The sequence below is a fragment of the Mchenga conophoros genome, linkage group LG6, assembly GCF_057382185.1.
Source record: "Mchenga conophoros isolate Kocher_MC1m ecotype Shallow Benthic linkage group LG6, M_conophoros_male_GT1.1, whole genome shotgun sequence".
In the NCBI taxonomy this organism is placed as follows: Eukaryota; Metazoa; Chordata; class Actinopteri; order Cichliformes; family Cichlidae; genus Mchenga; species Mchenga conophoros.
The window spans coordinates 17,523,322-17,538,086 of NC_140531.1; the positions used below are offsets into that span (position 1 = coordinate 17,523,322).

At 41.8% G+C, this 14,765-nt stretch overlaps 1 protein-coding gene across 2 annotated transcripts in view; it reads left to right on the forward strand.

The window, feature by feature from the left end:
- The first annotated feature begins 444 nt into the window (after positions 1-444).
- Positions 445-14,765, forward strand: part of nr3c2 (nuclear receptor subfamily 3, group C, member 2) — an 86,399-nt gene continuing 72,078 nt past the window's right edge. The window contains exons 1-3 of one of the 2 annotated variants that reach the window (XM_085276550.1): positions 445-725; positions 878-916; positions 2,426-4,252. In XM_085276550.1, coding sequence (XP_085132676.1) covers positions 2,445-4,252 — 1,808 coding nt within the window. In that variant the 5' untranslated portion in view covers positions 445-725; positions 878-916; positions 2,426-2,444. Of the gene's footprint in view, positions 917-2,425; positions 4,253-14,765 lie in introns of both variants that reach the window. The other variant, XM_085276549.1, reaches the window with a different exon arrangement.

Below are 14,765 nucleotides of genomic sequence, written 5' to 3' on the forward strand. Positions count from 1 at the left end.
TTCACTCTTCTCTCAGCACTCGCGAGGGTCTCATGAGCTCCACGTTCACCGTGCGCGAGGAGGGGGGTCGTGCGGGGAAAGCACCTGAAATACTTTCCTGTGATCTAAAATTGCTGTGCGTGACCGTGACGGGATCTCCGAAGTGTCAGTTGGCAGAAATGACTAATATTGAAAAGTCACAAATGAGAAAGAGAGAGAGAAAATATAACGTAACAAACTTGCAAGACTTCAACAGACAAAAAAAGAAGAAGAAAAAATGAAATCACGAAAGCCTTACTGTCGCCATCACAAGAGTTTCTTTCACACAGCTCGGTGCCCTATTTCCAGACGGCTCCGTCTACCTGCGCTCCGAGCCCCTCCCTCCCCCTCTACCACTCTCTCTCTCTCTCTCTCTCTCACTCCCCCCCACCTCCACCACCTCCCTCCTCCTCGGAGTTTGTGTTGCACTCGTTGCAGTAGGAGGGTCCATGTGCACAGAATGACGTCGCTCTGACTGCAAGTCCGACTCGACTCCTTCGTTTGTTTTTAATTACTCTTCTTCTTCTGTTTTTTTTTTCTTTTCTTTTCCAGAATCGTCAATCTTGGGAAAAAAAATTTTCTTACGGCCATAATGTGAGTGTGATTATCCGTCGCTGCCGTCCGACCCATCGCTGTCGTTTCGTCCTGTCAGGAGCAGCGGCTCGCTGTTGAGGATTACTAGTGATAATACGCAGTAGACTTCTCCGGTGTGTCTATCTGTCAAACTGGCAACAATGTATTGGAAAGAGTAGAGGGGTGAGGAGGTGGGGGGCGGAGAGCACGTTGGTTGATATTTATTGACTTTGCTTCTTTTTTTTTGCGTTTTTCTTTTTCTGTCCTCTGGATTATCGCTGCCCAGCAACACAGCCACCTGACAACTCTGAATGTCGTAATTAAGGTAAGGACGGACGGAGCCCTGTGTTTTAACTGTACAGTTTTAATTCGAGGTGATAATGAAAGCAAGTCCCCCTCGCAGTTGGTGTCGGGAGAACTGGATACTTACGGACACTGGCCTTGGTGCTGTGGAGGAGAAAAATAATAACTTTTAACCGGGACCGTTAGCCTCTCCCCTCCGTGTCTGCTCTTTAATAAAAGTGGCCAAGAAGTTTATGCACTTTAGGAAATCGCCACCGTGATTTAGAGCAGCGTTCGTGGATTTAACGTGCATGCGCTCACCTGTCTGCGGAGAGTGATATATAGGGCTGTCAAATTCTGTCTAAAAAGTGGCTTAAATAATTCATACTTTGATCGTAGTGGACGTAATCATTCAAAAGCAATACATGCGAGTTTTAAAGCAAAAAGGAGTAAAAAACGGAAACAATATAGCAGACGGACGGGCTTTTGGCTTCTTTTTTCATCTACTTTTTGTATTCTGCGCACACGCAAAATGCAGACTTGTGCATGTCCTGCAAAGGCAGAGCGATCGCGGCAGGACAACAAGGAGGGGAATTATGAGTCTGACAGCTGTTCGGGTTTTTCCCCCTTTTTTTCTTGTTTTACTTTCAAATTCTCTGCACATGTGCACAGGACAGCCTGTTTTTTTTGCAGACAGCAACACTTTAACGCCGATATCTCGGCCGCTCGCTGCGAGCCCTTCGCGGACTTGCACCGTTGCATGCAAAATAAATAGCTTGAACATTAACTCCAAACCAGCCAGAAATCAATGCAATTTGTTGTGTTTTATCGTCCGATTGTTCCCAGTGATGTTGAATCGTTTTTAGCACACAGGGAAGCCGCTCCGGCTGCCTAAAACAACAGTTCAAGTTGTGTCGCAGCAATGTTGTGGCTGCATGAGCGATAACTATTGAGTGACAGCTTTCGGGCCAATCCATGAATGGGGCCTGATGAAGCTGCTGGATTTCTGGCCGAGCTGGCCAATAGAGACGCAGTAGAGGTGGGAATAAAAAGAAAAAAAGCCCAGGCGACGTCACATACAGATAAATTAACCCTTGTGGTCTGGGTTTCTTTAAGTTATCGCTGCATTCCCTGTAGTGCGCCGATAAGGGGTTTGAATCATGTGTGAGAGGGAAATACTGTACAGATTTATTTTGGACTTTATTAGATTTAACTTGTTTAAAAAAATATGAGACACTTTAATCTTAAAAAATGTTGCCCGTGTAAATAAAACAATCAAACAGGGGCTTCACACTCAGAAATCTTTCAGTTCCTCCACATTGTTTTTTTTTCTGCCTTGTTAGGTTTCACTTAAGTGCAACTTTTTATAAGCTATAAACAGGAGACTGATTAGATTTTAAAGGAAAATAAAATTGCATAATCCTTTAATATGTAACGTAATCTTACATAGTCTCTTTATCAGAAAGTAATACTCTTAAAAACCTTTGCCAACTATTGTAGCTCGACTGACCCTGTTTTTGTTTGTTTTTTGTCTGTTTGCCATGTTTACTAGGTAACTCAATGAGCCAGCAATGGAGACCAAAAGATACCAAAGTTTCTTTGATGGAAAGGACACAGAGAACAGATGGCCTCAGGTCCCTGGCACTATGGAGTACTGCTGCAGTACAGAGGATTCAAGTCTGACTGGCAGTGATATCCTGATGGACATAGTTAATGTCAACTGCCCTGCTGGAAGCCCGGCCACCGACTGCAAAGACAACAATACAAAAAAGCAGGAGCAGCCAATGCTGCAGCTCAGCCAGAACCAGCCATTTGTTCTCCCACACTTCAACAACTCACTCCTTGGTCATAAGCAGGAAATGGACTCCAAAGAGCTTTCCAAGACTGTGGCTGAGTCTATGGGCCTGTATATGAATGCTGCCAGGGAGGCAGATTTTGCTTTTAACCAGCAGGGAGCCAATACCAGCCCAGGAAAGCTGTATCCAGCATGTGGACGGCCTTTAGAGGAAAACCAATGTGGTCCCACAAAGAGCCCCAAATTGAAGCCATTTGGTTTCCAGCAGCCTAGCGCGACTCCCAGAGAATGCACCGCGGGGACCCCGGTTAGCTCAGCATCTATGCTGGCCTCTTCTCTGTCCTGCAGTCCCCAAACCTCCAGTGCCATTTCCAGCCCCGGAGGCAGCAACAATATGGTGTCGTCTACCACCAGTCCTCCTACGTGCTTTGCGCCTCTGTGCTCGTCTGTCAGTAGCCCTGTCAGCCAGACTTCGTGTGCTGCAACTCTAGCCAACATCAAGCGCAGGAATTCAGTCACATGTAGCCCTGTGGAGTCCAGCACCGTGGGCTCACCGCCACTCACCAGCCCGCTCAATGTCATGAGGTCTCCCATGTCCAGTCCTCAGAGCATGAGTAGTGTGAGATCCCCTCCATCCTGCAGCACTACATGTAACATTAGGTCCTCTGTCTCAAGCCCAACAGCTGGCAGCTGCTCTAGCAAAACCACCAACAACTGCAACACAGCAATGCCCTCCATCTCCAGTCCGGCCACAGCAGGCAACATGACTGCCAGCAGCCCACAGAACCCCTCCTCTGGTGGGTTTCCTGTGTCCAGTCCTGCTGACGGACTGGGTCTGGTGCAGAATGACACGAGCAGCCCGGAAGCAGGGCTGACCAGAGAAACGGACTTCAAGAATTTCGAGTTCCCTAAAGTAGAGATGGTAGACGGGGAGGTGTTCAATGTCGGCTTAGATCAGATGGGGATGGTTAAGTACATAAAGAACGAGCCTGGGACTGACTTCAGGAGCATGTGTTTAGGCAGCTCCAAATGTAACGCGAGCAACACGCCCTTTATCACGCAGATTAAGAGTGAGCCAAACAAAAGTGAGGGATGTATGAATCAACAGCCCTACGGTGAGCAGTCACCATCGATTGGCCTCTTCTCTGCGTCTGAGACCACTTATCTGTCCCTGAGGAATAACATTGATGAATACAGTCTTTCCGGTATCTTAGGACCCCCTGTCTCCTCTGTGAATGGGAACTATGAGTCTGATGTGTTCTCCAACAATGTCCTGTCTAAAGGGGTTAAGCAGGAAGCCACAGATGGCAGCTATTACCAAGAGAATAACAGCATGTCCACATCCGCCATTGTTGGAGTTAATTCCGGTGGACACTCATTCCATTACCAGATTGGAGCGCAAGGAACAATGTCTTTCACGCGGCACGATGTGAGGGACCAGACCAACCCTTTGTTGAATCTAATTTCACCCGTAACGGCGTTAATGGAGTCGTGGAAATCTCACCCGGGCATATCCCAGGGGTCTCTCGCAGCCAGAGGTGAAGGATATCCGGGTCAGAACTGCATCTCGGACGGCATGTCGAGGTAAGGAAGAAGAAGGTGTATTTAGGCAGTCTCTGTGTGTGCCTGTTTTGTGTAAATATCAAATCATGTTTGGGGTTTTTTTTCCCTTCAGTGTACCTGTATAATAGTATGCCGCTCCAGAGTCTCCCATAGATGGAGAGCCAGTTTTTTGTTTAGTTTTTTTGTAATGGGACTCCTGTTGCACAGGGGATTTAGGGCGTTTGCTTTGAGAAGTGCAAAATAATAACAACAACAACAGGGCTTGGGAAAGGCAGCGGAATGCTGGCTGGGGGAACAGGAATTAAAGGATAGGGTCCAGGTCATTGTTGTAGCAGCATGTGACCACAACATTATCGTCTCTCTTCTTACAGGCCTGTGTTCTACTGTAAAACAGAGGCAAAGTTTGCTTCTTATCAGGGGCCTGTGTGTACGTACAATAACAAAATTTATTGGTCTGTTATCAGAAGTTCTAGCTGAGACCTTGTGTAATGCAAATATCTGCTTTTATGGGCCCTAGGCCTTTGGCAGCATTATAAATTATGAATGATTGATCACAGGCTTTGGTTGCCAAACTGATGAAATAAACAGTTGATTTTTGTGAGGGTGGTGGTGGAGGGGGTGGAACAAAACAAACAGGCCAAAGGGGGGAAAAAAAATCTATAACAGCCACCAATCTGACATAGTGGAACTTTGACACAGTTGTTGTGGTTCCAGTGTATTCTACTGTCCCGGCTGCATGTGAAGGAGGTGAATTATCAGCACGATTAATAATAGTGAATGTCACAACCGTAGGCCATAAAACACACGGTTGTGTTGCTGAAAATACATTGCTATATTCGCCTAACAGTGACGGATGCTGCTGTTTATTTACAGTAAGTCAAAGAATGGTTTGTGGTATATGGAGAATTTGCACGTATTATAAATGTTTTTAAATAACAGAGAGTGCCTCCTAGTGCTTTATAAAATACACTTTGCTATAATCTATTTATGCTTGGGGATGTCATAAATTCACAGGTTTTATGAGCTCGAGCAAAGACGCACTAAACAAAACCATAAATGACTTCCTGCTTACTTGGATCGCTTTTGATAAAAGTCAGACGCTTGCTGTAAAATAAGTGCAGCACTGTATCCGAGCCTCCGCTGGGATTTTGATGTACATTGCTTTGCTATGTTTGACTGATCATGCCAAGTCCAAGCTGAGCTCGGGCCGAGATGTTGCACAGAACCCCGTAATGGACATGTATTAGATCAAAAGTTTTCTTGATTGAATTAATTTAAAAAAAAACCCCTCTGCAGATCTTTTTGATTTCTCGGCCGTTTTCTATCATTTTCTTCAGCTCAGTTACTATCGTTCAGATGGGAGGGAAATTATTTTAGAAAAAGCTGGCATAATAAAGTGCTTGATCACTGGATATTCAATTAGGTCATCACTAGAAGTATGATTTACTGCAGAATATAAATGTAATCTATAAAATTGCTACTGCTTCTAAGGGGTTGATTGTTCTGTTTAGAATTTACCTTAAAAAGAGAGGTGTCAAACACAAGGTGAGCGGGCCAGAACAGGCTCGTGAAAGGGTCCGCCGGAAGTGAAAATCGTGGGGAAGGAGAGCAGCATTTTTCAGTGCGCTTTGCACCAGGAAGTATTCTGTCTGCAGCTCGTTAAGATAGGCTCATGTTATGGGAGTGATTGTCTGGACTGTTAATTAATCTGAGACAAAGATCTGAAACATCATCGTTTTTACAGCCTGCTTACTGACAAAGACGTTACCCTTAGCCAGCCATACGCCTTCAGGGGAAGGTGGTTAAGGCAAAGAGCCGTGCCGACGCTGGTGTTTTGTTTCTAATGAATGTAATCCGACTGATGTGGAAAAACAGAAAAAAAGGTTGAAATTGCACTTAAATTTCTTAAGATTCCTTAAAATTCTGCTCATCTTCTGTTGTGTAAACGGAGGGTTCATTAAACATGAATAGTTAGTCCATGCACGCTGAAAGAAATATAACACTTAAATCAAATTAGGCTGCATGTGGTCTGTGATCTACAATGGGTTTGACACCCCTGTATTAAAAGTTTATGTACTTATAATAACCATCATTCAGTGACACAAGATAACCCGATGAATTCCTTTTAACCTTGTTCACAAAAAATGTTTTTGTCTTGGTGTAATTTTTGTCCTTTTATGTGTTAAACATAGATAGCAAGCACTCTGTGCTCTGTGCCTGCCCCTGTGTGTATCTGTGACAGTGTTTATTTCTCTTTCATCTAAAACATTTGGCCTGATTATCATATCAAAATTACATGCTTTCTCCCGTTTGACGCGCTGTCTAGAAAGTAGATACTGCGTCTGCTTGTTTGTGCATGTGCTATAACAAGGCTTGCAGCTCTGAGGAGACTGATACAGCCCGGTTACCTTGGAGGCGACCCATATGGCAGGAGCCAAAGCGATGTTGACGGGATCACTGCCACCTTGGTCCTAATGAGATCCAGCTTAGCCCTAATGTCAGACAGGATGACAGTACGAGGTGGGCCACATGGCAGGCAGTCAGGCAGACAGGGAAGCAGACAGATGCAAATATACATGTGTACATACAATACATGCACACACGCACGCATACTGTATACATACACATGTGTATATATATATATATATATATATATATATGCATTAGGCAGAAGGCAAGACTGCGTTTTTTCTTCAGAGGTTACTGCCTTCTTTCAGTTTCCTGTTGTACTACTGGTGCTGCATTGATTGACAGCTATACTTAGGCATAAACACAGGCTTAGTGTATCCTGCCTGAAATTTGAAAGAGCACTGCGGGAAAATCTGTGGTACCGTCCAGCTTTGGACTGACTGCATGGCACCCGGGCCCAATATTTCATAGGCAAAAATGTTACGTAACCATTAAAAAGCACAACTAAAACTCTTTGATCCGCTGAAGCCTTGGATGACAGAGTGTTAAATCCCTTGGCTCTTTTTTTTCTCACTTTGGTTTCCTCTGTAAATGGTTTTAATTAAAAATGGCTGCTCATCTGAGCAGTCTGGATTACTTTGTGCAAAATGTTTTAACTTAGATTCAGAACAGAGGAGGAAGGGGGAAAAAGGAGTCCTGGAATATTTGTATTTGTGTGATGTTTAATTTAAACCTAATGCTAGGATAAAGTAGAATGGAATATTGCATGTTATTAGAAGCTTGAATGCAGAGATGTTCATTTAATATATGTGTTATAAATGTATCATTTCTGTATTTATTTGATTTTTTTGAGGAAAAAAAATAGTGCGCTGCAGTTTTGAAGATATATAAATATGGTAATGATCATAAAATGACCTACATTAGGGCTCTGGATTATGTTTGCTCACAGCCTAAATCTCCAAATCTCTTTTCACCCTATTTAGGGCATTTTTGTGTTGGTTTTCACAGCAATTTTTCACCACATAGAATTTCTCTAAAACTTGTCAGTGCTAACCTTATAATTTCATAATCCGACAACTCGAAGCCAACAATGCTTTTTTCAATTTAAATAAGCCCTTCCTGAAACTTGTAGCTTTCAGCCCAGCAACAGGAAAGTTGCCCAGCGCTGACAGACACTTTCATTTGTTTTAAACTCGCAGCCGGTTTCTATAGATTAAACGAGAGCACGTCGTGAAGAGGCACCGGATTCGAGCAAGGAGAAGGCTTCACGCTGGACTCTGGCCAACTCTCAATGTTCTGCAGAGGGATGAAAAGGCATACTCCTGAGAGCACGCTAATAAGGCTTTAATTGTATGTTCCTCCACTAAATTAATGGATGGAAATGATTTGATTAATTCAGACACTGCTGGATACTAATATCCAATTAAACCCCAACACCAGGCATGCACAGGGGCTCCCGGTGCATTATGGGTTCCTGACTGTGAAGCGGACAGCTGTTTCTTTGGGTTGTGAAAAAGGACGTTACAGGTGAAGGTGCTGGGGAATGGCTTCGGCTCTCACGTGTCTGCCCAGCAGACATAACAGTGTGGCAGAGATATTGTCTTTTGTTGCGCGCAAGCGTTTTAATTATATGCACTCTCATGTGTGCCGGTGAATATTTAATTATATTGTAGTAATTAAGTGAAGACTATGATCATTTAATTGTGCTGGATATCATTTAAACCACTTATTCTGGCAAACTTCAAGGAGCAAGTTCAGATTTCTGGAGTATTCGTGTTGCTCTTCTTCTATTGTGTAATAAAATGTAATGAATGTCAGGCTGCTTTAGAAAAACTCTCTTAATCTTGAGTGCGTACGAGTTCTTGTTAACTACGTCTCAAGTGCAGCCCTGATACTCATCGAGCGTGAGTGCTGTTTTATGCGCTCGTGAGCAAGATGAGATTTATCATATTTATATATGTATATATGCGTGTAACTAGCACATAATAGCATAGTAGAACTTTTTAACTAATACACTGGTTTTAGCTTTATGAGGATTGAAGACATCATGTTGTCATGCAGATTTTAGTTGTCACGTGTAGACAAAATCTATTAATAAATAAATAAAGAACGAACTAGATCTAAAACTATAACTAATGATGTCAAAATAATAGATATGTATATTTGTAGCATGTATCTACATATGTCTGGTGCTTTAGGAAGAGACTGGTGAAATGTTTCCCCGACACTGTGTAACCAGCTGTTAACAGCCCACTATAAAGGGGCTCTCAAAGGATGTTGGGAAAATGATACGCGCTATTTATTTAGAAGAAAATGAAGCTACATTACGTAAAACCAATTTAGTCAAAATGTGTTAGCCACAGCGCTGGCACGGCATACAGAATAATCCTTAAATAAAAAGACAGGTAGACAGCTTATCCTCTACAATCGAGTTACACGTGTTTTAAATGAAGTTAAATGCTGCACGTAAAATAAAGTAAAGTACAGTATGCTAAAATGCACAAGCACATCCGTGTACGGGGCTTTCTGTCTTCTTGGCTTCAGTGCAGCATTTAACTAAACCAGTCCTGCCGAGCACTCGTCACACTGAGCACAGAATAAAGTAAGGACAGTCTAAATAGGTTTAGATTTTCAGCCCGTGAATCGTATTGATAAAATAAAGCAGTGGGATACCGCGGCTTGTAGATGCAAAATGGATTTTCAGTGTAATAAGATTTGTTAAGTCAAATCAAAATGTAGATCTCACAAATACAAATCAACAGTGTTACTGCCTGAAACTTTTTGTGACCTCATCATACGTATTTAAATTTTTATCCCCTTTTATTTTGAATTGATGTAAAAACAGATGCATTGAAATGCATTAAAATAAAATAACATTAATGTCTAGAAAAAATGAAAAAAACAAAACGTTTGCAGAAACACACAAATTAATGAACACGCAGAGACCACAAGGATCCAGTTCTTTCAGGTCTTTTCTGTCTTCTGGGTAGCCCAGCACTGGTTGGTGTGGGTGGATTGGAAGCTGTGTAAAGCAGAGTCGAGAGGCAGCATTCAAGGTATGAATAGTAAGAGCTGGTCCAAGTGGTGAATTCAGCTGTCTACAGTTCTTAGAGTCTAAAAATGTATCCTTAAAAGTGACGGTAAAAGCTCTCCGTGAGGCGTTTCGGCTCAGGAAAACCTGTAAAGAGCAGTGAAAATGTATTTTATGGAACTTAGGAGTTTGTACGACTATGAATGTACATATTTTTTGTATAGTAACCTGTGTTTGTGATGTTGTTGGCCTTTTCTCTGTGTAACAGTTAACCGTTTTATGGGCTTATGCTTGGAAGCAGTTTTGTTCTTTTCAAAACAGAATTTCAGCATTGCGGATATCCTCAGTTCAGTCAGATGTTCATGGTGTTGTTTAGCCAGTGTGTTCATTTAGGTTATAAGACAATGAGTGTAAGTTTTGAATAATCATCACCAAGCTTTTCCTGATTGATTAGGTATCACTCAAGCAATTGGATCACAATTATTTAGGCATTTTGAGGACATTAAATTATCACCAACTTGACTTGGCAGTAGTGTTTGCAATTTTAGTACCATCACAGCCAACTATTGCTGTGCTGCAGTTGCTCTCAGCTATTAACTGTCCCTGGTGTGGTCTTTCAGGCTGTGTGAACCATGTTTACAGCAGCAGCAGCAGCAGCGGGCCACTCTTTTCCACAAAAAACTGATAGACCAACTGGTTTCTCAGGAGCAATGAGCAGACACATAAAGTAATCCACATATCTCGTTGGGTGTGGCTGTATACCCAAACAGAGCTGAAAGGGCGTAAATGTTGAGATTTCTCATATCAAACAAAAGCTCATTTGTTTGATATGTCTGCATTTGCTGGATAATCTGGTAGTTTTTGCTAAGAGGTTCACCACAACAACTTTATAAGGTGATAATATGTCGGTGTTATGTTTATGGCTTGTCGTGCTGCCCAAACTGTATTTATGGTGCTTTAAGGGGGAAGTAATGGTCACCATTAAAATGTAAAGAGGCATATTCTCACCTCTGTCAGCTCTACTTTCACTTCTACGAGATTTGGTGTTGCAAGCATCTCTGTCCAACGCTCTGTTTCCATTACTTCCTTTACTGTTACTTCTCCAACACAGTAACGCTGAATTCATTTGCCGGAAGAGCAAAATTACATTAGCTAAGAGTTTAGCTATTTTTCCTTGGCTATAAAATAATCTTAAAAACAGCTCTAAATCGGGTACGGATGTGATCAGAATATCGCCCCTTATTTTAACAAGCATAGCCATGAGGATAAAGTGAAAGCCAGTTTTCTTTCCCAGCTTTTATGAATGGATATGTTTTTTACCTTGTGCTACCAGAGTGTAGGAGTAGATGCCTACAGTGGATGTAATCTTTTTAAAAGAACCCAGATGATACTGTTTAGCACAATGGTCGGATGCTTTTGTTGCACAGAAAAGAAATCATGTTAAAAGTTCCCACTCAGCCTCTCCCACACACAGCCATGAAGGCGCACACACACACATACAAGCACACAACGCTGTCGCCATGGTCGCCAACAGCAAGAACAACAGCACACATTCTAGGCCGGACTTGACACTCCAATAAAAGTGTGGTTACTGCTGGCCAAGGCTCCTGGGGTTTCAATGCTTGTCTTGTCCTCACTTGAACTTCTTCCTGAAACACAGTCTGGTGACAGAGGGCCAGATTTCCACTAGGCCGGTCCTGTAGTTGGAGATCTACTCTCTATTACCTACCGCTGACATTCCCTTCTTTTGTTGAGGTTATTAACAAACTGCATAAAGGAGGTGGAAACTAAATACCGGAGCTGCAACAAAGCATAGTGCATGCTTCTGTGTGTTGCCCTGATTTCTGTGGCGTGCTGCTGTGTGAGGTGCTGTGGCCGTCTTTTGTGCACCAAGTACTTTGTTTACCTAGCATGCAAGAAGTCTCAATGATTTCTCACAAGTGCTCTTGAACATCTCCTGAGTCATGAGCCTTGTGGGTCAGTTTGGCGATTTAGTCATACACCGCAGCTAGAGGAAAATATGCGCATATTAAATCACAAATTATAGAGATTAACCGCTCATAAGAGCCTATTGCTATTGTCATAAATAAAGAAAGTACCTCTTGTTGATCTAAATGCAAGGTGATGTCTCTTTCACTGGCTGGATATTATTCATTCAGCGCTATAAAAACCAATTAGATCTATATTTCATTTTTGGTGGAGAGGATGCAGAGAGAATCCATTTCGATTCACTCTCTCAGCATATAATTGTGTTCCTCTTGTATCCTGATATATTTGACTAAGCAAACAAGGCATGCCTTTATCATTCATGTTTAATTAGAGCTTGCCCAAGTATTCGTGCCAGAGTGCTTACGTTTAAGCCTGGTGTTTGTCTTGTCACTTTCTCCATGGAAGGGATGCCATGAAGGAAGACACTTCCAAAAAATGTTAATTGTTCAGCTTGCTTGAAAGGTTCCCAAAGTAGGTCATGCATAGTTGGCTCAAATAAACCAAAGGAACTGCGTTTGTGTGTTGTTGTTGTTGTTGTTGTTGGTGAGGGGGGGGCTTCTGGGCGTTTTACATAACACTTTCATTCTTCCCTGAATAAAACACACACACACGAACATAGACACTCATACGAGGTGCATCCACTTTTACATCAGCAGAACCCGTGATTCAGAAAAGTGTGACTGTGACTTAAAACCATAACTTTGTCGATTTTACATTCACAAATACAAATGCGAAAAATCTGAGTAGGCAGCGAGCACTGATCGATTTCCTGAATCAAAAATTGTAACAAGTTGAACTTGAGCCTCTTCAGTGAGATATTAGTTTAGTCTTGTTTTCACTCTAGATTTATTTATATTTTACTGCTAAGGAGATGTTCTTGTAATTCTTTAGAAGTGGTCTTGAGCAGTAGTTCTCCAGGCTTTCTCAAGCCCTTTCAAAGTTTTCTGTGGATCCTTGTCCACTTTCTAATTCACTTTCAGTCCAATTCTTGTACCCGGACATTTTCAGTGGAATCATTTCAGCATCTATTGTACCTCAAGGGATGAACAGATCTTGTGTCTATACATAACAAGCAACTTAACAACGAACCAATTTTTAAATTGTATTTTAGGCTCTTTGTTCCCACCAGCGTTCCACAAAAACACAAGTTTGTTCCAGATTTTGTTGAATCTATGAAAAACACAGTTTGACGGGCATAAAATTGTATTTGTGCACAAACAAGTTGATTTCCAAGACCCATTGGCTTCAAATTTGATGTATCTTGGCTGGGCATGCCTTGTGTCCTTAAAAATCTTGAGGAAACTGAACAAGTGGAAGACAAAAGGAAAGTTGGCAGGCCTAGAAAACAATCTACAGCAAGGGGGAGGAACTCCAGGTCTCGAGGGCTGGTGTCCTGCAGGTTTTAGATCTCACCTGGGCCAACATACCTGAATTAAATGAGTAGTTCATTACCAGGCCTCTGGAGAACTTCGGGGCATGTTTGGGAGGTCATTTAGTCATTTAAATCGGCTGTGTTGGATCAAGGACACATCTAAAACCTGCAGGACACCGGCCCTCAAGTTGCCCACCCCTGATCTTCAGCCTGTACCGAATAAAGGTGGTGATACCAAATATTACATTACAAGGTTGTTAGAATTGTACACTCTGTTTTTGCCTTCGATACTGTTACTTCCTTCTATGTTTTCATATGTTTCAATAAGCACTGCAACTATTTCTCATTTCCTAGAAAAACATTAAAAAAATGAGAACTGGCTCAAGAGTTTATCAAAGTAACTTTAATAGCAAATAATATTAAATCATGTGAAGCACTGAACTATTTAACAAACTACTACCTATCTAGCAGTGTAGCTACTAGTAACTAGTCGTGTTCACACTTGTGAAGCTTTAAAATGGCTGCCATCATGACCTAGAAAAACATGTTTAGTGGGTACCCTGGGCTTCCTGCTTTGCTGTGGGATAAAAAACATTAAATGATTTGTGCGTGTCCTCTGTCAAGCATTTAGAAGAATCCATATGAGACGGTCCCACAAAACCCCTGTGATTGAGGATGGGGCAGCTTCCTGTGATACACTGACCCAGAAAGTAAAAGGAAGCTTCCGAGGATCAAGTGGCAGCTCAGAGAAAAGATACTATATTATAACTGAACCTGTTGCTAAAGAGAGAATTCACTAGTCTGCTGCTGCAAAGGGGTAAACATGTTTGTCAGGAAGTGTAATATGAGCCTGGTTTTCTGTAGAGGAGAGAAGAAAAGCCATAATTGAAGGGATATTAAAGGGTCAGCGTTCAAATTACAGACACACGAAAACAAAACAAAAACTTTTTTTCATGACCTTGGGTTGTGTCTAGTCATGCAGAAAGTATTAGTTTCATTTGTCTAGGTATTGAATTCGTTTTCATTGCCATACCTGTCGACCTTCCTGTTTTGCCTATGAGTAACCTGTATTTTTTTTAACTTCTCCTCCACCATCCTCCCATATTTTCCCATATTTGTTTAAAAAACAGAAGAAAAATTTAAAAAGCCCAGCCCGTTTGATGTGTTTGTTACGACACATTTCGCTGTGGTGTAACAAGAAGAAAAAGCAGGGCGGCCCTGCAAACTTTCAGGCCTTTGTTTTCTGGCAGTATGGGTGTGAAGGCGGGTGGAGGAGAAAAAATGGTTATTATCTCTTCTAACTCACAATTTAGTAACAATTCTTGACTCAAGTCATAAAATGTATCCATTTAAATATCTATATTTTTGTACTTCTGGTGTTATTTCTGCCATTAAAAAATGTCATTATATTAGCATGAATACGTCTGAATGTTATAGTGAATCTCAAAACATATTTACTTACCTCCAGCAGTACTGAAATCTTCTTACTAGATAAAGCTGGTTGTTTATCTATCTTTTATTTTAATGAATAGTGGATGTTATAGTCACTAGAATGTGTTTGAATGCGGTTGAGTGTTTAGGAAAAACAATTAAGACACTGTTGATTTAGCATAAACTCCGCAGCTCTGGAAAATCCTCTGATCTTACTGTTCTCCTGGTAGATTTTACTGCACTGTACCTGGCATAGACAAACATGCCACTGTTCTGTGTCTGCATTTTCTTCTGCTTGCCTC